At 57.6% G+C, this 20,158-nt stretch overlaps 1 protein-coding gene across 4 annotated transcripts in view; it reads left to right on the top strand.

The window, feature by feature from the left end:
* Positions 1-1,137: 1,137 nt before the first annotated feature.
* The window catches only part of NTNG2 (netrin G2), a 62,424-nt gene continuing 43,403 nt past the window's right edge, over positions 1,138-20,158 (top strand). For all 4 annotated transcript variants that reach the window (XM_081278871.1, XM_081278870.1, XM_081278873.1 and 1 more), the window contains exons 1-2: positions 1,138-1,665; positions 5,642-6,342. In XM_081278871.1, coding sequence (XP_081134997.1) covers positions 6,130-6,342 — 213 coding nt within the window. In that variant the 5' untranslated portion in view covers positions 1,138-1,665; positions 5,642-6,129. The remainder of the gene's footprint in view (positions 1,666-5,641; positions 6,343-20,158) is intronic.

Below are 20,158 nucleotides of genomic sequence, written 5' to 3'. Positions count from 1 at the left end.
GAAGGGTTAAGTGGAGGTAAGGGTGACAGTGGGGTGGGGCACTGAAATGCTATCTTATGCCATATCTTGCTCCCATTTCTGACATTCTCTGTGACCTTGGACCATTCTCTCTCTCTCTCTCTCTCTCTCTCTCTCTCTCTCTCTCTCTCTCTCCTCTCAGGCCCTTTGTTCTTGATGCATCCAAATGACAGTGTTGGCTGCTTAGGCACTGCAGTAAGAACCCACCCCAGGAGGCCAGGAGAACCCCAAACCCACAGGGGCCATTGGAGGAGGAGGAAGTCCCCCCAATAGCCCCAGAGGGCAGCCTGGCAGGGCATCTCCAGGGGCTGGAGAATGCAGGGCTGCCCAGTGTTGCCAACTCAGTGGCCTCTGCCGGGCCCTGCAAGAGTCCTCCCACGCCCTCCTCCCAGGCTTGGCCCGAGAGAGGCAGAGATCCCCTCAGGCGAGGCCCCTCCTGCCCCCCTACTCTGCACTCCCTGTGGAGCCGGCTTGGCTTTGTCAAAAGCAGGGCCCATCAGGGTGGAGGCGGCGATGTGTCAGCTGGTATTCAGGCTCTGGTTGTGCGCTCAGTTCGCTCCCCCTCCCCATCTCCCCAAATCCACCCACCCACCCCTTTACCCACTGCTTGGGGCCTTCTGGGTGGCAGCACTTCACAGAGAGAGAGAGACACAGGAGCAGCCTTGAGCCCTTGGCTGTTGGGGGTGGGGGGAACTGACTCACTTGGCCCCCTTCTTGGTGCCGATGGGGCAGCTCCCACACCCAGGGTCGCCGGCCTCTGGTCAGGCCCCTGGGTTTGGAAAAGGAAACTGCAGCCCGCCACGCCTGACCCGAGCCGGCTGAGGATGCGCTCTGCGCGCAGGGACCCGCTGGCCCCCGGGCCGGGAGGCGATGTGTAGGCAGCGACCCCCCAGCACAGGCTCGCTCCCGCGGCCGCCTGCTGGGGCCACCCTGGCCGCGGGCCCGCCGGGACGCCCCTGCTCGCCGCGCCCCTCCCTGGGCCGTGGCGCGTCCCCCGAGTCTCGCAGTATTTTCTTCCTGCACCTTTAAGAAGACCGTTGCTCCGTGGTGGGATGGTGTGTTAAAGCCACACAGAGGAAGTTACGCAGCCTGGATCAGACCGAGAGATAAAAGCCCCGATGGTGATCGTGAGTGATGGCAAGAGGATTTAGCCTCGGCATTAACTTAGAGCCGAGTGCAGGGGGGCAGTGAAGCGCCCCGCCATCTGGCCCGCGCCGCGCCGGGGGGATGCCCCGGCGCCCCCAGGAGCAGCCGCGAAGCCCACCCGGGCCGGGGGCTGCCCGGCGCGCGAGCGCGGGTCCTCCCGGAGCCGCCCAGGGGACCCAAAAAGTTTGCACTTGTTAGCGGCGACCTCCCGCTCGGCCCGGGCGGGCGATGCGGGCGGCGCGGGCGGCCCCCTCCCCCGGCCCGCGTCTCCGGGACGGCTGCGGGCGGCCCCCCCGGCGGCCGGAGGGCTCCCCAGCCCCGATCTGACGGCGGCGGCGCGGCGGCCACGGCGGCGGCGGAGCGGCGCGGGGAAGGAGCACCGGCGCGCAGCCCTCCGGCCCTCGCCCCCACCCAGCGCCATCCAGAGGGGAGGCGCAGCGCCAGAGGGTGGCGGTCCTCGGCCTCCCGGGTCTCCGCTCCGGGAAGCCGCTCCGAGCCGGGGTAAGGCGGGCAGGGAGAGCCCGGGAGGCGAGCGGGGGCAGAGGCGCTGCGGCTCGCCAGGCTGGTTTCATTTTTAAAGGGCTTTGGTGGCCGTGCAGGCTCTCCCGGGGCCCTGGAGCCACTTAAAGCAGCCGAGCGAAGGCTGGGATGCAAAAGTTATTTGGTAGCGGCTGCTACTAGCGGAGGACTGGAGTGGCCCCGAGAGGGGTGTGTGAGTGTGCGTTTGTAGCAGCATCTTAAAGGAGTAGCTTGTCTTTCTGGCTGGCTCCCCCACCCCTTCTTTCCTCGCCTTGCGTGCGTGTGTGGAGCGAGGATGGACGTTGCAAAAAATGCTTGGATTTGTTTATGAAATGGAAATTAACTCTTCTCCAGCGCCGCTCCCCCACCCCAATTTAATCGCCACCATCCAGAGCTACCCCATCCCGTGCCCTCCCATCTCTGCAAACTGGAGGACGTGTGAGTTGCACGGAGAACTCTTGACCAGCCAAGGACGGAAACTTCTTTCCGTGCGGTAGAGGGTCGGGGCTGGGGGGCGGACGGAGGTAAGGACCGGCTTGAGCGCCGTGCGGAGTCGAACTCGAACCCGGGGAAGCAGAGCCAGCGAGAAGGCGGGAAGAGGACCGCGAGCTCCGAGTCCGCCCGCTCCGGAGTAAGTCGCAGTTCTGGACGGGGTGGGTGGCGGTGGTGGCGGCGGCGGCGACAGGGTCGCTGCTGGCAGCAGCGCCTGGAAAAAGAATGCAACTAATTCGCGGGCGCTTTGCTCGGTGTCTTTTAATTAAGTGAGACGATGCTAAATGAGGGGGTACCCTCAATGCTGACCGGGCCTTTATTAAAGGCTGGATTATCAATTGCTCTCGTGGTTTGCACACAACTTCGGAAAAGCAAGAAGCCGCAGCGGGTTTGCCGGGCTGGTCCATGTGCAATGCACACGGTTTGCAGCCGGCCGGAAGCACAGACTGGACCTCCACTCCTGGCCGTTTGCGGTCCTAGGTGGCCCCCCCTTTCTGGCCCGCGGAGACCCACCCGCGCGACCCCAGCCGCCGCGGCCTCCTGCTCGTGCCCCGCCCCCAACTTTCCAGGGCTCCCTGGCCGCTGAGAAGGGCTCCGGGGGCAAACGGGGGCCAGAGAAAGCTCCAGTTGCGGAGCCGGGACACCTGGGCTGCCGAAACCCGCCCATTGAGCCGATGGTGAGCGCTGGACACCTACCGGGCAGCTCCGAGGCGGGAACGGGAAGGTGACTCGGGTCGCTATCCCTCCTCGTCCCCCCTCCCAATATCCCCTAAAGCAAATTTCACCCCCTCCACCGACCGGCAGGGAAGGAAGAGGAAACCTGTCGGAGGGGCCGGGCCCCCCAGAACCCGCGGCGCGCTCCCCAATCCCCCCAGGGGCCCGCGCCCGCGGAGGCAAGTTTCCCACAAGACGAGGGCGCAGCCGGCAACTCCGAGAGAAGCCAGCTCGCGAGCCCAGCCAGCTCCGAGAGGCGCTAATTCAATAAGACAGAAATCTGAGTTCAGAAATCCTGATAAAATCTAATTTTCGGGTTTTAATACCCTGGCTATCAGCCCCTCCCTGATTCCCGAGGACTCTTAAAAGAAAATAAAGCGCATTGATTCTATTTGTTTCTGAGAGCTGCAGTTTCTTAATAATATCAGGTGAAGATTTATTTTCCAAGGAGAAAACGATCCACCAGGATACAACCTCTTACTCTGAAATCTCCCTTGCCGTCTTCTCCCTGCCATCGCCTTCTTATTCCCGGGGTTCTTGCGGCTCTCCCCCCCCCCCCCGCCTCCCCTTTTTGCTTTTTTGGCAAAAGCCGACTGTAATATTCGAGCGCTGAGCTCACAATTCCCCCTGCGATGCTAGCAACGCAATCAACGCCCAGTTGATTGACTGGTTGTAAACACATTTTCCCCTGGCAGATTTTGTTGTTGTTGCCCCCCCCCTCCGTTTTCCAGGGAATGCGTGGCATTTAAGTCAACAAAACTGCAAAGCAATTAATAAATTTGCAAGTTGCCCCGCACGCGGCCTCCAGGCTGAGCTTCGCTGCCTCCTCAGCCTGCCTCGCGCCCCGCGCCATCCCAGCTCGGCCAGGCTGGTCCTGCGGCTGAAGCCCGAAGCTGGGCCCTCCTTGAGAGCCGCAGCCCTGCGCCCTGGTCATCCCTAGCCATCAGGAGCTCCCTACCTGTTAGGGAACAGTCGGGAGTCAGCTTCTAGAAGAATTAATTAGGGGCATGCTGTTTTCTGGGCAGCTCCGAGCTCTGGTAGAAGCTTCCAAACCTCTGCCGGCCGAGCTATTTTATTTTTACTACATTTTCTCAGGTTGTAAAAATAGACCTGGGCACGTTCTTTCTGGGAGTTTTCTAGCAAGGAGCACATTCAAGGCCGGGCTGACTCTATAACAGGTTTCTCTCAACAGCCAGGGGTGAAACGGGAAAATGTGGTCCTGGTTGGGTCCTCATTCATCTGCATTAGGAGACCTTCATCCTGAGAGAGGGGCAGAGACCCACTTAACGCAGATGGATGAGTCCTGCTCTGGGCCTGGAGATCAGGGGCTTCTCCCAGAGCAGACAAGCTCAGCACCCAGGCGGGCAGTGTCTGGCCTTCAGTTTCTCATTTTTGGCAAGCCATTGTTTGTATCTGGGTATAAGTGGGGCTTCATGAAAATATAGTTAACTCCCCAGAGACATCCCGTGAACAGTGGCTCAAAAGGATGTCAGATGAAGAGTCAGGCTGCCATTTGCATGATTTGGGAATTGAAATGCATAATCATGGGCGTAACAACCAAAATAATTAATAACACAGACATTTTATGCTGTGACTCATTGCAGTAACCTTTGCCCTGTTGGCCAGTTCTTTGGGCTAGGCTTCCATGCTGCTGACTGGACTCGGATTGTCCTGGTGATGTATTAAGTGCCTGGGATCACCACATCATCCGAGCCATGTGTTTCCCAGTAACATTTGTATTAGTTATATCTATTTTGGTTTTTAAATAATTACCAGAGACTTAAAATAGTAAAGCAGTAATCCTAATAGTGATCCATTTATAGACATACCCTTCAAAGATGATTGCAAAATGTTGGCCTTGATCAGAAAATCTGATATGACAAAACATTATCATTTCTGTGGAAGTCTTCGATATCTTAATTTCTTACTGTTAAAAAAAATTAAAGTCGCCATTTCAGATTGTACCTTCGATTGAAGAGGTAGTTGTCAATGCCTGGTGTTTCTTTGTTGGCCACACTTGGCCCACTCTGTACCTGTAGGTGTGGCCTCATCTGCACCTATAGTTACAGTCTCCCTGCCTCCTTTAACAACTCCGACACTTTGACTTGCAGGGCGTGGTATTTTAAAGCAACCATTAACTGTTGGCGCCTGGGCCTGTGGCCCTTGGGCAGACACTTCTGCTGCACCCATGGATGGTGAGAAAACACCTCACCTTTTTAATAACGTGCCCGATCTCCAAATGTGCAACTCCAATATTAATAAAAATAACCCAGTTTTCTCGGGAGATCTTGCTAATGCAGCCTCATTTTTTGCACATTCTGCCAGAGAGCTTTTGTTCTTATACATCCCTAATCTCCCCTCTTTTAATTTGTTGCAGGTGTTGTTGCTAATGAGCGTTCCTGCTCTCTCCTCTCTCCTCCCTTCTTACAATGAAAGACAAGCCAGACCCTGGGATTCTGGGTGGATGGAGAGCTGGAGTCTCAGGAACTTCCTAATAAGTTGCTGGTGGCTACCAGCCAAGGTCAGCTGGCCCCCATTAGTGCCTGTCCCCACCAAAGCAGAGCCAAACAGCCTGCCTGGTTAACACCTCAGTTGCTTTTTATTTCCAGTCCAGCTGCCCAGTTGTTGATACTTTTGTCCAAATGAAAAGAAATCTCTTTTATTGGACTGAGATGCCAAGTCCAGTCCCAAAGAGGGAACACGTATACCTAACATGTATACCTCCTGATTTTATTTTATCTTTACAATGCAGGCTGGAGGTTTGTTACGTACGCAGTTGTGTTGAGCACATCCCACGTTAAGGGCCTTTTAAAGACCTGGATTGATTGGAAGGACAAAAATTAAAAGCAATCTGATCCAGCCCCATGCCGGATCCCTTCGGATTGTCTCCTTATCCCATTTCCATCCACTGTCACAATTTGAGAGTCGGCTTGATTTGATCAGATCCACCTCCGGGGGAGGTGGAATGCCAAGGTTACAAGGACGCAAAGTTACAGGCAACTTTTTGATCTGTCCATCAGCAGTTTGAGAAACGCTGGCTCTGAATTTTCTGTATCGGCCTTTCAGAAAAAAACAAGCTCCTCACTGTTTGCAAACCTGCAGTGCTTGAGGCTCTGGGACATCCCAGCTGCCATCGCCTGGTAGATGTGGCATTTCCATGCTGAGGCTGCGAGTCCCAGCTGACCCCACTGCTGCCTCTCCAGGGCCTCTCTGGGCCGTGCCCCTGTGGACTGAGCAGCCATGCTGCACCTGCTGGCTCTCTTCCTGCACTGCCTCCCGCTGGCCTCTGGGGACTACGACATCTGCAAATCCTGGGTGACCACGGATGAGGGCCCCACCTGGGAGTTCTACGCCTGCCAGCCCAAGGCAATGCGTCTGAAGGACTACGTCAGGGTGAAGGTGGAGCCCTCGGGCATCACGTGTGGAGACCCCCCTGAGAGGTTCTGCTCCCATGTAAGTGCACCCCCAGCCGATCTCTGGCTCAGTCCACAGGGGAGGGGGCCTGGGTCAGACTCTTGGGGTGGTGAACCCAGCAGGAGGGCCAAATCACAAGGCTGACTCCTGTGTCTTGGATTGGGACCAGGTCTTTGTCTCATCTTGGAAATGGGCCAAAGCATAGCAGCCCTTGGGTCATGTGACAGTCTCTGGGGTCAGGGCAGTTTTGGCCAGCTGACCACAGGATGGTTTTCTCTCAGGAAGAGAGTAGTATTCCCAGTTCTGCAGCCTCAAAGGTAAGCCCCGCCTCCCGGTAGGGAGTCTGCCCCTGGGCGAGTGAGTGAGCGTGGACTGGACCTGCCTGGGTTCTTCCCTTCCACTGCGCAGTCTCCTTGTCCACCCAGCCCAATCCATTGGACAGCTATGAGGCCAGCGTGTGCCAGCACAGAGCTGGCGCTTTGCAGAAAAGGGTTGCAAGAAGGGATTCAAAGAGGAAGGCAGGGTCAGACTGGGAGGGATGGGGCAGCAGTGACCTTTGTAGTCCCATCCCTGTGTGTGATGACCACAGTCACAGATAGGTCAGGGGAAGGAAGGCATTCTGGCCTTGTCCCTTGAGTCTCCAGTCAGAGGATACAGAATATGCCTGCACTCGGGGAATGTTAACAACGCAGTAATAGCAGAGATGGGGCTGAGAGCTGACACGTCACTCTGTGGAGTCCCCCCAGACCCCCAGGCTCTGCCAGCCTGATTCTCTGTCATATAAAGTAGCAGGTTTAGGGGGTGGCCTCCAGACCAGCGACATCTCTGGACTCTGTTCTGCCATCTGTAAAATGGGCACACCGATGGAGCACACTCATAGGGTAGTTGGAAGGAGTTGGTGGCTTGAGGAACATCTGTTCACAATAGGGTTGGGCACAGAGCAAGTCCCCTGAGGTGTTAGCTGTTGGCACTCCAGCGGTCAGCAGAGGAGAAGGCCCGCTGCCAGGGTCTCACGCCAGGAGGTGGTGGAGCTGTGATTCCCGCTGAGTATCTGGCTCCCAAGTGGCTGAGCTAAACAGCCTCCCCCCACCCTCCAGCAGGAAGCTGGGTAGGGCACCAGGCTGCAGCCACAAGAGGGGCTCAGAGTCATCTTCCAGGTGGCTGGTGTCTCTGAATGTCCTTGGGGGAGCCACCAGGCCTCTGGGGTTATGCAGGGCCACCCGGTGTCCCCACCTGGGCTTCCTGAAGTTCTCAGTCCTGTGGGACATCTTCAGTCCCAGCACAGAGCAGCCTGGGAAGGTCGGTTCCCACGTGGGCTTGTCAGTGAGATAAGGCTGTCACCGTGGGTGGTGGCTGGGCCAGGGCCAGCTGGGGAGGGAGGGGGAAGCAGCACAGTGCTGGGAGCCAGGGCTGGATCGCATAGTCCGTGGGCATCACTGCTATGGGGACCACAGGGCCACATTGGCTCAGGGACAGGCCAGGGGGCTGGGCCCTGAAAGTCAGGGTTAAGGCCAAGCCGGGAGCCTGGTTCTGAGTCCACATCTTGGTCCACCTGCTCCCTGGCCGAGTCAACCTCTGCTCCTTGTGTAGAGCCTCAGCTTTATTTTTTCCTCTTAAGTTTTTATTATTGTCTTATTACGGCAGGGGAGTGGGACAGTTAAATAGTAATTCACAGGAGGGACTTCCAGTCCAGGGATCAAGGGGTGACGATGACCATCAAATGCTAGTCCGAGGCCCTCTCCTGGTCAAAGCCAGCTCTGAGGGACCCCTGGCCCTGGACTGCCCTGCCTCCCCCCTGCAGACAGCACCCTGAGCAGCTTCCCAGGGGCGGCGGCGCCCCTACAGGTCCTGATGCTGGCCGAACCTGAGCCCTGGGGTCTTGAAGGAGCGCTCCTCCCCCTCCACTCCTTTCCTGGAAGGCAGGTGAAGAGTGCAGGGAGGAAGGTCAGCATCCAGAGACCCTGCGCGGCCAAGTCCTCAGCGTCGCGCCACCTGTTTGGTGGATGTGAATATTTCATGACGGCTCTGCCTTTGATTACAAATGTGGACACAATATGAGTCTGGGAGGCTGCTGGCAGGTGGAGGCTGGCTTCTGCAGGGAGGTGAGGTCACCTCCAGTCTGGATTCAAACGTAACACCACTGTGTACCATGGCCCCTCCTGGACAGGTCCACGGCATTTCCCATTTAATCATTTCTAGGATGCCCCAGGGTGAGGCCTGCTCTGATCCCTCCTTAGGGATTAGGAAGGGTTGCCTAAGTCCTGTCAAGGTCACCCTGTGTAGAGGGCAGGCCAGGAACTTGTCTGTAGCTGGTCATGTGCACACCTGCAGGTGGCACAGTCTGCCCTCTCTGAGCTTCTGACCTCCCTGAGCCTTGTTTCTTCCTCTTTCGATGGAGACAGTGCTGAGGAGGGTCACAGTGCTGGTGGGAGGACACAGCCTGGCCATGCATGCGCTGGGCACTTGCTGGCACCAAGTAGGTGCCTCACGGTCAGTGACTGCTACTACGTGGTCACTACTGTTGTTACTCCTGTGGCTCTGGCCCACCTTTCCTCCCTCCTCCCTCCCTCCCGCGTTCCTTCCTTCCCTCCCTGGAGTTCTCTGCCTCTCTCCAGCCTGAGGACACCACACCCTGCATTTCCAGTCTCTAGGCAGCAGGCAGAGAGCATTCTTGCCCAGGGAGTCTCTAAACGCCTCCAGTCAGAGCAGGTGGCTCATCAGCCACCAGGGGGCGTGAGAGCGGCAGCCAGCCCACCCGATGCCCCTCTGCCTTGCCAAGGTTCAGTGGGTCCCTGCTCCCCTGCACCCCTCCTTTGGTAGATGTGGGCCTGCCTGTCCCAGCTTGCAGCCGTCCTAGGCGTGAGCCCAGGACTTCAGAGGGGCCGAGGGGCAGCGCTGTCTTCAGATCCTGCGTGCAGACCCTCTCTCCCAGGCCTCCCGCCTGTCCTCCGACAAGGCCACCTGGGAACCAAATTGTAAATTCCAGCCTGGCAAGGAAGGGGAGGGAGATGAAAGACAAGATAAATGAATAAATAAAAGCCTATTGGCTCTAAATGCACAAGGAGAATTAATAGGGATGAGCTCTCAACCGAGGATTCTTGGGCAAGGACAAAATTTCAATGAGGGCTGCCGGGGAGCAGAGGCGAGCCCCTCCCGCAGTTCCCAGGGCTGGGAGGAGGACAGGGCTCAGCCAGCACAGGCTGCTCACCCTCCCAAGGCAACTGCTGCTCCCAGGCCCCTCTGGGATGGAGAGGGCGTGGAGAGGCCTGAGGGCAGCCCCATGGTGCTCTGCAAGAGGCCACCTGCCAGTGACCTGTGCTCCCATGAGAGCAAGGGGGCACCCTTTATGCCACGGGGATGAAAGTTGACCCCTTGAGACTCAGGTGAGAGACTGGGTCAGCCTACCCTGCCCAGGCAGGGCAGCCCTGGCCCCATTCCACACCCCTGCTACCCAGAGTTAGTCCTCCAACCTCTGAGCAGCACCAGCCTCACCAGGTTAGAAGTGCAGAATCTAGGGCCCTGCCGCAGACCTGCTGGGTTAGAATCTGCATTTTCTTTCTTTTTTTTTTTTTTAACAAGAGAGCCAGAGGATTTTGCTGGATAGACGCAGAGTCTGGTTCATGGAGGTGAAGCCTGTTATTGATGAAGGAGATCTGCGGGTCCTGTGGGATCTTTGCAGGTTTAGGAGAGAGGAGGACAGGCAGGCAGGAGGGGCACAGAGGGTCCTGAGAAAGGCACGGGGCTACAAACTGGAATCCCCAGGTGCATGTGGGACCTTGCCATCGCTGGGACCCGGGATGCACTCTGAGATTTGGGAAAGGTTCCAGAGAGGGAGAGACAGCACTATATTCTGGCAAGAGCTACAAGTCTGGAATTCAAGCTGTAAGCTCGTGTCCTAGCACTGCCACCTGCAGGTTCCATTACCTGGAGCGAGTCATTCAGATTCTCCAAGCCTCAGTTTCCCCATCTGTAAAGAGGGATACAATCATCACTGCCCCATGGCCTTCCTGGGAGAAGAAGACACCTCTCAAAGTCTGCAGGGGCTTAACTGACAGTGTGAATTCTGTTCTAGTGTGAGGTTTGAGTCTTATCTCCTCTCCAGTCTTGATCATCCTGCTCTGTCCACGTGGAAATGGATGAACACTGAACTTTTCATGTAACGAGACTCCAGAGAGAGATTGGAATCCATTCTGTGTGACCTTCAGGATGAGATTTAGCCTCTCTGAGCCTGGTTTCTTCAAGTCATGGCTATTAATAGACCATGCACAGGGGGCCTGTTGGGAGCTAGGGGCCTGGCACATAGCAGATGCTCAATTTATGCTGCCTATAGCCCCCGTGCTCTACCTGCAGATGTTTGCTTCCCCTTGGAAACTCCTCGAAGGCAGGTCACCTCTGCAGTCCTTGCCCACTGCACGTTGATAGAACACATGGGTGGATGGTAGGAATGGTGAGATCCAGGGAGGCTTCTTGGAGGAGGAAGCTGTCTTGAAGGAAGAACTGGGGTTTTCCAGTTGGAAGCCCCTGCTTCTCACAGCTGAAGCCCCTGCTCCGGCAAGTTTGCAGTCGATGTAGCCTGGGGTTTGCACAGCTCTGTCTTCTTCAGCCTCCACGAGTGCCTTTGGGCACTGAGCTGCTCATCCTCAGCTTCAGCTCTCAATCTCCTGAAGTGCCCGAGGCAGGGCCCAGCCTAGGACAAGAATAGTTCCGCGAGGTGACATCTTGTTGCACAGTGATGTCTCCAGCCCAGGAGCAGACATGAGGAGATGGGGCACTGTCACCGAGCACCAGCCCACGGGCCCATGGGGTCAGATCTTTGTTTTCTGGCCCTTCTCATGGGAGCAGGTTTGGGTCAGATGCCCCAGGGAGGGCGGGGGCTGCTCAGTTGGGGTACGGTGGGGACCCAAAAGGCCTGGAAGAGACATCTTTCCAGAGGGTCAGAGACATAGGCCACTCTGCCGGCCCCTCTTCCGTTCCATTCCCGACGCTGGTCTGGGTAGATTTTCCTTTGGGCATTTCTGAGCAGTTATGGGGAGCTGCTCCAGCCTTGTGTGCCCTGGGGTAGGCTGTGGGGGCTCACCCGCAGCCCTCCCTGCTGCGCTGGGATGGATGGGCCCCACAGGCCCCGCCACGTCTTCCCCTTCTGCACTGGGGCACTTTGGCTCAGTCCCTGAGACTCCAGCCTTGGCTTTCACATCTGAAAATGGGAACGATGTTTTCACAACCTGGAAGGAGTCTGAGGACTGAGAAGGGACAGGCGTGGGGAGCCCTCGGCTGGGCGCCTGCGCAGAATGAATGCCCAGGGGAAAAAAAGGACTGTTTGACCGTTTTAGTTTTTCTCCTTCTCGAATGTAGCTTGAGGGGCAAAAGGAGGAGAAGGTGACAGGCAGAAGATTACCCCGAAGGCCAGGCAGGCCGCCCAGGTGTGGATCTCCAGCTCAGACTGGGGTCCTACAAGTTTCCAAGAAATGGGGGCCAGGCCGAAGGACCCAGAGGACAGGGCGTGTGTGGAAGACAGAGGGTGGACAGGCTGTCCCCCTGGTACCCCATCCAGGTACCTGCAGGGCTGTGAGCAGGAACATCACCGTGCCACTTGACACAAGAATATCCCAGGGCTTCCCAGGGTCCTCTTGCAGGGACAGGGCGGGCGGGAGTCACCCTTCTTCCATCTGTGCTGTCCACTCTCTGCAGTTAGGAGGGATTAGGCCCAGGGCTCTAAGAGGAGGAGGGTGGAGGAGGGGTGGAGGTGAGAGCCACCCACAGCACGGCAGCGCCTGGCCTTGGGGTGGACCCGAGCTGACCAGGCCACACAATGTGGCCCCTTGCCTCCCCTCCCACATGTGTCCACCCCAGCAACAGCGTGGACTGCAGACCTGATTCTAGCACCAGCCAGGATGGAGGCTGGCCCACCTGTGGCCTGGCCAGGGCCCCCAGGCCATGTGGATGCAGGGTTCCCTCCTCGGGGAGCCCCGGGTGATGCAGGAATGGCAGAGGAGCAAGAGCAGTTCTGTGGCTTTGTGGGATCTGATTAGTTTTTCAGCAGCAGCAGATTTGCTTGAATATATGAAATGTGTTTCTAATTCCCTGAGCACACACCGACTGCCGGCAGGGGCAGCCAGGGTGCCAGTGGCAGGTGCCCGCGCCCGGGAGTTCCAGGCCCAGCCCAGGGAGACCGAGCCAAGCCCCGAGCCTCAGTTTCCCCAACTGTGCCACAGGGGTGTGGGGCTGGATTAGCCTCTCTACCACGTGCCCTCTAGCACATTCCCACTGTGGCTAGTCCAGGACGTTTCCATCCCCCACGGTGAAACCCGTAGGATTCAACATCACTCTGATTCCCCCCTCCCACCCCTGCAACACCGGTCTCCTTTCCGTTTCTGTGGATGACTTACTCTGGACATTTCATATAAATGGAATCATCCAATGTGGCCAGCCTGGTGGGTGTGAAGTAGTATCTCATTATGGTCTTGATTTGCATTTCTCTGTGGAGTGTCTTCTCAAGTGCTTATTGGCCATTTGTCTATTCTTTGGGGAAAATGTCTATTTATTTAAGTCTTTTTGCCCACTGTTTCATTGGATTCTTTTTGTTGTTGAGTTGTACATGCTCTTTATATATTCTGAATACTAGACCCTTATCCATAGCAAATATATATTTGAAAATATTTCCCCCATTCTGTGGATGATCTTTGCCATCTCTTGATATATCCTTTGGTGCACAAAATCTTTAATTTTAGTAAAGTCCAGTTTGTGGATTTTTTTTCCTTTTGCTGCTTGTGCTTTGGTGTCTTATCTGAGAAACCATAGCCAAAAGTAAGGTCCTGCGTTTACCCTTATGTTTTCTTCTAAAGCATTTATAGCTGCAACTCTATGTTTAGGTCTCTGGTCCGCTGGGATCTAGTTCCTGTGTTTGGTGTGAGGCAGGGGCCCCGTGTTTTCCTTGCATGTGGCTATTCGGTGTTATTGGCACCATTTGCTGAACAGCCTGGTCTTTCCCATTAGATGTTCTTGGCATCCTCACCAGGGTCAGCTGGCCATAGGTGTGTGAATTCACTTCTGGACTCTCAGATCTGTTCATCAAAGCAGTGAGCATCCTGTGTGCAGTCCTTCATCAAACCCTCCCAGATATCCTGCCTGGGAGAAGCTACTGCTAGCCTCCTGTGCCCACTTCACAGATGCGGAAACTGAGACTCCAGTACTGAGGTGTGGCATTGAGGTTCCAACTCGGATCCCAGGCAGGTAGTGACTGCGCTGTGGCGAGGCCTGAGGGCCGGGGGCAGGGAGCCAAACGCTCCCACAACGCCGCCCACTTTTCCTCTCCTGCCTTTCCCTGGTTTACCTTTTAGGCTGAGATGCTGACTGACCCTCAAAGGAGGGCCACTGGGGTGGGATGCTGTGACTCCCCTCTGGTCTCCAACTATCTCCCCAGCTTCCACCTGTGCCCCTTGTGTCCCCACAGTGCCAGACTCTGTACCTGCCCCCTGGCCATGCAGAAAGTACTGGACGTGGTAGGTGCTGACCTCACACCTCTTGTCCCTCCTCTCAAACAGAGTGCAGCTTAGGGGCAGTCCTAGAGATTGCCTAAGACCAGGGGACCCCAATATCTGTGAGCTCATGGAAATGGAGCTGGCTGCCCAGGGGGCAGTGGGAGCCTGGACCTGGCCACAGGTGGCCTTCTGTAGGTTCCTGGGAGCACGGAGCAAAGGCACCGAGGGGTCGAGTCAGGGCCTCCCATCCCTCCCAGGAAACAGCCCAGAGTGACTTCCTTCAGCCCCCGAGAGGGAGCAGAGAGGCCCAGCGGCCCCAGCATAGCCCTGGGCTCCCCAGGAGTGAGCGGAGCCTGGGGACAGGAGGCATCTCACACCAGGCCCCCATCCATCCACTCGTGCCCTAGATTTGACTTCTCATGGTGGCATCGTGGGGGGACATGGGATATGTGCCTGGAGGTCAGCTGTGTCCACTGGGGTGCTGCACCTGCTCCTGCAAGGTGGGCGAGGTTAACACATTCTCTTTCAGGCCATCTTTTCACCTGTCAGTGGAGACATGCTTGGAGCTGGCTCTTGCAAGCCCAAGGGGACCAAGAGTCCCTTTCCCAGCCCATCTGTAAGCCATGGTCCCCCTTGGTGGCAGCACCATGAAGGTGACAAGGAGAAAATGTTCTGTGACAGGTGGTAGGGTCCGGAGTGAGGTGGGACAGGGTGGTGGTGGGTATATCAGCAATGGCTGCAAACTTGCATTCTCCATGGTCTGCAACCGGGTCTGGGTGGCGGCGTGTGGTCAGCGGGAGCTTGGAGAGCTGGAGCCTGGGGAGGGCACCTTCTATAGCCACGTGCTGGAGCCTTTCCAGTGTGCCCCGTGTTGTGGCCTTTTGTCTTCTCACCAAGACCCACAGCTAATACAGTGCTGCAGATGAGGAAATGGAGGCCCAGATTGCACAGCCAAAGCCAGGATATGTCCCCAGGGCCCTGACCACTGTCCCACCCTACCTGGTTCTATGACTGAGAGTCTGAATGGCGGCCTTGATGGTAGGCACCACAAAGGGGCCTCCTCAGTTGGAAGGAGCTGAACTCCCCATGATTACGGTCCTTCCAGATCCAAACCTAGAGGTTTCTAGAGCTGCCCCTCCCCTGTGAAAGTCCTGCAGCCGCTCTGCCAGGACCCGCACTCTGTCTTGAGTCCTTAGGGCCTCCTCAGCCTCCTGTTCCGCTCCTTTCTGCTGCCCAAGTCATTTGTCCACTTGACTCCAAGGGCCGGCCAGGGAAATCAGAGCAGTGAGCCTCGTCCAGCCTCGTCCCCTCCGCGGGAACAGATGTCTGCTGTTGGGCAAAAGGTGACGGGGAGGCCAGTACGACGGCCGCAGGTGTCCCGGGAGCTCCCATGGGCCACGCGGAGCCCCTTGGCCACCAGGCTGCAGAGAGCAAATGGGTCCACTGTGGAATTGCAGGCTCTGGAGCGTCCCTTCACTTAGGACTCCAGAGCAGCCAAAGGCAGGTGGCAGCAGGAGAAGCCAGCTGTCCAGAGGGCACCTTGTCTCTGCCCTGTCCCCTGCCCCGCCAGCACCAACCGGAACCTTTGCCAACAGCTGTGCACCTGGCACCACCCTGCGGCCTCCAGGGGAACGGGGCTCCCCTCTGCACTGGCTGCCAGGAGCTGAGTGGCCTCACCCACGGCTCTCCCCCTTTGGGGTGAAGATTCCCTGCCTGTGTGTCGACCTCAGAGCCCCTCTTTTCTGGATTTCTGGATTCTGCTGCTCAAGGAGGGAGAGAGAGAAAAGCAGAAATAATACCTGCTGACACCCAGGAAGACCCGGGAGGCCAAAGGCAGGAGGCCAGCTTGTCTCAGTAGCAGAACCCCAGTTCAGGAGGCTCACGACTTTAGGGGTCACAGGCCCTTCTGAGAATACGCGCCACTCTTCCTGGAATAGCACCCGCACTCATTCATGCAAAGGCTCACCCCTGCACCTGCACACGAGGTTGCAAACACTTGTGGGGACTTCCCAGACAGCCCAGTCCACCTGGAGAGCCTGTGGTCAACCATCCAGCCAGAGGATCCTGGCTTCTGGGGGCTTTCAAGCTCAGAGTAGTTAAGGTTTGTCTTCTTGTTACTGACTGGTCCCCATTGCCTGAAAATTTTCTTGATTCCACACCCTCTTATTCTTGGGAGCAGCAGCAGCTAACATTTATTGCATGCCAAGTATATACTAAGCACTTAACCTAAAGTGGCTCATTGAATTCTCACAGAAAGCTTTAAATGAACGCCAGTTTGGAATGAGTGGTCTCAGATTGAGAGAGGTTAAGCCACTGGCCCCCGGTCACATAGCTGCTAAGTATAGGATGTTGGCATCTCCAGCCTGGGCTGCTTAGACCAGCCCCTACCCGCTGGCCAGGCTGCATCGATGATGTGAATCCCTGTGACACCTCAGCACGTGCCCGATAGATGGAGGTGGCTATTGCCTTGCGCTAGGTGAGCACCCTGTCCCTGTCAGCCAGGAGGAAGGGGGTCAGGGAGGAGTGATGCTGGCACTTCCCCGCCCCCTGCCCTTTGAGCCGTGGTGGAGTCTGCTAATCCACTTATTTGATAATTCACTGATTTCATGTCTGTTTGGCAGGCGCACGCTCCCACGCGCCAGCTCCGGGGAGGCTCCACGGCTTGCCGGGAGGAACCCGAGCTGTTTTTCTGGGGAAGGAGTGGGGGAAACTACACCGACAGTGGACGATAATGGACCTAAAAATAGAGGATGAGGGAGTAGCCAGAGGGGTGCCTGGCGTCTGCCTGGCACCAGGAAGCCCCTACCCTCTCACGCTGGCTTCCTGGGGGTTGGTGGCCTGGGATGGGGGTGAGGGACAAGGAGGGTAGGACACAGGGCTGAGGACTGTCACTGGCCACTCTGAGATGGACCCTTGCCCCCCTTGGGGTCCTCGAGGGAGCAGCCTCACCTCTGGGTGCACACCGCAGCCTCGAGGGTGGCCATAGTCAGTCCATGCACAGGACCTGCCTCAGGGGGTCCCTGGTGGACTGCGGGGGCTCCCCAGGGAGTCTGCCCTGGCGCCACTGCGGGGGTAAAGGTGTCTCCACAGCAGGACGGGGAGGGGGTTTCAGAGTGACCCGTCCCACACCTCCTCACCCTTGGGTGGTCTTCCTGAAGGGCCCAACCTCAGGTGGGCAGCTGGGACCAGTGGCACTGGAGGAGGCGGGGCCTCCTCACCCCTGGAGCTGGGCTCAGTGGGCGGCAGATGGCCTCCACGGGGGTCCATCATGCCCCCTGCCCAGGCTGCCCCCCAGCCCAGCTGCAGCAGGCCCTGGGGGGCCTCCAGACTTATTAAAACTCCCCAGGTGGTCCTTGTGCAGCCAAGTTTGAGAACCACTGATGGAGGCCCCCACCTCCCAGCCTCAAGCATCTTGTTGTTTTAAATTCCAAGTCCAGAGAGGGAGAGCGTCCCTCTGCCTGCCTGGCTCTCGAAGCCTTCCTGGTGTCCGAACCCCAGGCTCTCAGTCAGACGAGGGGCAGCCTGGAGTCGCTGGCCCTTGTACCCAGGTTCTTAACTGCTCCTCCTGCGAGGAGGCTGCCGCTGGAGCTAGGGCCTTTCTGGAGGTGCCAACTGTCACTCAGGGCGGCCCAGCCAGCCCTGGATTCCCTGCCTTATCTCCTTTGCTCCCCTCCATGCTCCGGCCCCGCCCTGCAGCCTGTGTTCTGACCCTCCACCGCCGGGCCCTCCATGCCTGGCCTGCCTGGCCTGCTGCACCTTGCTGAACCCCACTGCCCCAGGAGCCTTCCTGACCACCCAGCCAAATCCCCCACTGGCCTGGGTGGACCAAGCCAGGGGCAGTTCCTCTGGGCTCCCACCAGGGGTTAGAGTGCCCAGGATACCAGAAATGTGAGGTTAGGTAAGTGCCTGGCCTCTGGGGGCTTCCACTCTGTTACTATAAGAGGAGGCTAACAGCAGGACAGCTAGGACAGCCGGGTGCCCTCTTCCCATCAACTGCACCAGCCTCCCAGACCCCACTGCACATCTGGGCCCCTCCCTGGGCTCTGGCTGGTTAACTGGTTGATTAGCCTGTGTTCAATCTGGAGCAGAATCTCTGGCTTTGGGGTCCAGGAATAGTGTCTCCCTCTCCCCTTCAGGTACTTTGGCAGACAGCCAGGTCTAAAAGCTGCTTCTCCAGGGCTACTTTGTTCAGAAATAGTTGATGAATAGTTGATGAATAAGTGAATGAATATAAATCAATGAAACCTTACTGCCCCGCCCTACTGCCCCACCCCCGCCAGGGCTTCATCCAGAGCCTGCACCTGCCCAGGTGTGCCAGTGGGACATGCCCAGCAACTTTTTGCCCTTTTCCTCTGCCATGCATGACTGCTTTGCTCCTCAGAGAGCAGCAGGAAGAAACCTGGAGGGCCCTGACTGGCATCTGTTGCTTGGGCAGTCCCCATCCATGTTGGCGCTGTGTCCACTCCTGAGACCTGCTGTACCCGTGTACACAGGACCCGAAGGCACCCACTAAGGAGGCGTCACTTGCAAACCCTAACTGAGCCCTCTGCGTGCACCAGGCTCCGCCTGCCCTCCCAGAGCACAGTGTGGTGGGAACGCGGACATGAAAGGAAGCTCACCCGGAAAAACTGGTGGAGGCTGAGGAGTCACCTGCAGAGGCCAAGGGTGCTTCCCAGGGAGGGGTGTTGAGCAGACACGTCAAGAGGAGGAAGGGAGGAGCCTCCAGGAGGGAGAGTCCTGTCCCATCCTCGGAGCTCAGGGTGGGTGGGGGTGGGGGGTCTAAAAGGAAGCAGGCGACCAGAGGCAAGTGGGTGGGAGGGGGCAGGCCAGGACCCGGGAAGGGAACCCTGGCTCAGCAGAGGCACTGGAGACTCCTTGTTGGTGCTTTGCATGGGGCACCTGGGGACAGCTGAGAAGGGTGGGGACCCAGGCTGAGGGGTCTGGTGGTGGCCCAAGAGGGGTGGGGCCAGGGCAGAGTGGATGACTGGCCAGCAGGGCTGCCTGGGGTGCAGATTCAGCCTAACCCCCCCAAGTCTCGTCAGCCCTGTCTTCCGGCCCAGGCCGACCCAGGCTGTGCCCACCTGGCAGAGCCCTCTGGCCCACTCTGCAGCAGGAAAGTCCCAGGAGCTCTGTGGAGGAGGCGGGCCAGGGACCCCGAATAGGCCAGGGGTCTGGGGAGGGGCCGCTGCTGTCCCCTTGCCCTGCCGCTGCCGGTATCCTCCAGCTTTTTCCTCCTGATAAAATATTCATGTCAGCAGAGCGGGGCCCTCTTTGGGACTCTGCCGTGCCTAGCTCACGCCTCGCACAAGCTTTTAAAGAGCAGGACGCTTTCCTACCCTCTAAGCATTTTCTAAGTCCCGAATCAATAATGCACTTTAGCGGTGGCTCTGGATGCGGCTTTTCTCCATGGCCCTGCCCTTCCCCCGCCTTGCCCGCTACTCTCTCCTTCCCTTCTCCCTCTCCCCCTTCCTTCCCTCTTTCTGCCCCTCCTTGCCTTGCAGTTACTTTTCTAAAAGGTACTGAATAGGAGCGTTGGGCTGCTTAGGTGGTGACTGGAGTGGGCTGGGGTGGGCAGGGAGAGCAACCATGCGGTGCCAGGCTGGGCACTCCGGCAGGCAGCTTCTGGTGAGCAGGCTGAGCCTGTGTGTGCAGGGAGGGGCAGAGGCGGAGGAGGGGCTGCTGGCACTCCCACGGCCCTGGTGAGCAAGCAGGCGCAAGCAGTGGTGGAGGATCCGAGAGCTCCAGGCTGCAGAAGGCCAGGGCTCGGGCTCGGGTTCACCCCACCTCCCTCTCTTTCTTCTAATGAATTAGAAAATGTTTAGAGCATAATCAGAAAACAGGACCAAAACAGAAAAGAAAAGAAAGGGGGCCTAGAGCAAAGAAAATGTGGCGCACATGCCAAAATAGATCACCAGACTCTCTAGGAACAGAGCAGTCTAGTTTGGGCTGTCTGCCTTTTGTGGTAATGAGCTCTCTGTAGCTGGGGGTATGCAAATGAGGGGCCCATTCCCTCTGAGACAGGGGCTCATGTGTGTCTGGTTGGTTATGTGGTACCAGCAAAGGTCAGGAGAGAATGAGTTGCCTCTGGGGGCCACAGGGCTCCGTGCCAGGCACGCTTCAGTGGGAAGAGCCTCCCATCCCAGACATTCCTGGGAATCTGGCTGTGGGAAGAATCCACATATGCCCAGGGCAGAGCAGAATGCATTTTTTTTTTTTAAGAATACAATTTTAAGTTCCTGGAGAGATTAACCCTCATCTAGCCAGAGCCTTGCCAAGACCCCAGCCCCACCCCTCCGGCTATTCAGCAGATGGAGAAAACCATTCTTAGCTTTGTGTCTGGGCGGGCAGTGGATGCCCACACAGGGTCCCCATTGCAT

This window comes from Spermophilus citellus, assembly GCF_964194105.1.
Source record: "Spermophilus citellus genome assembly, chromosome: 2".
NCBI lineage: Eukaryota > Metazoa > Chordata > Mammalia > Rodentia > Sciuridae > Spermophilus > Spermophilus citellus.
This window is presented reverse-complemented; position numbering and strand designations above follow the sequence as displayed.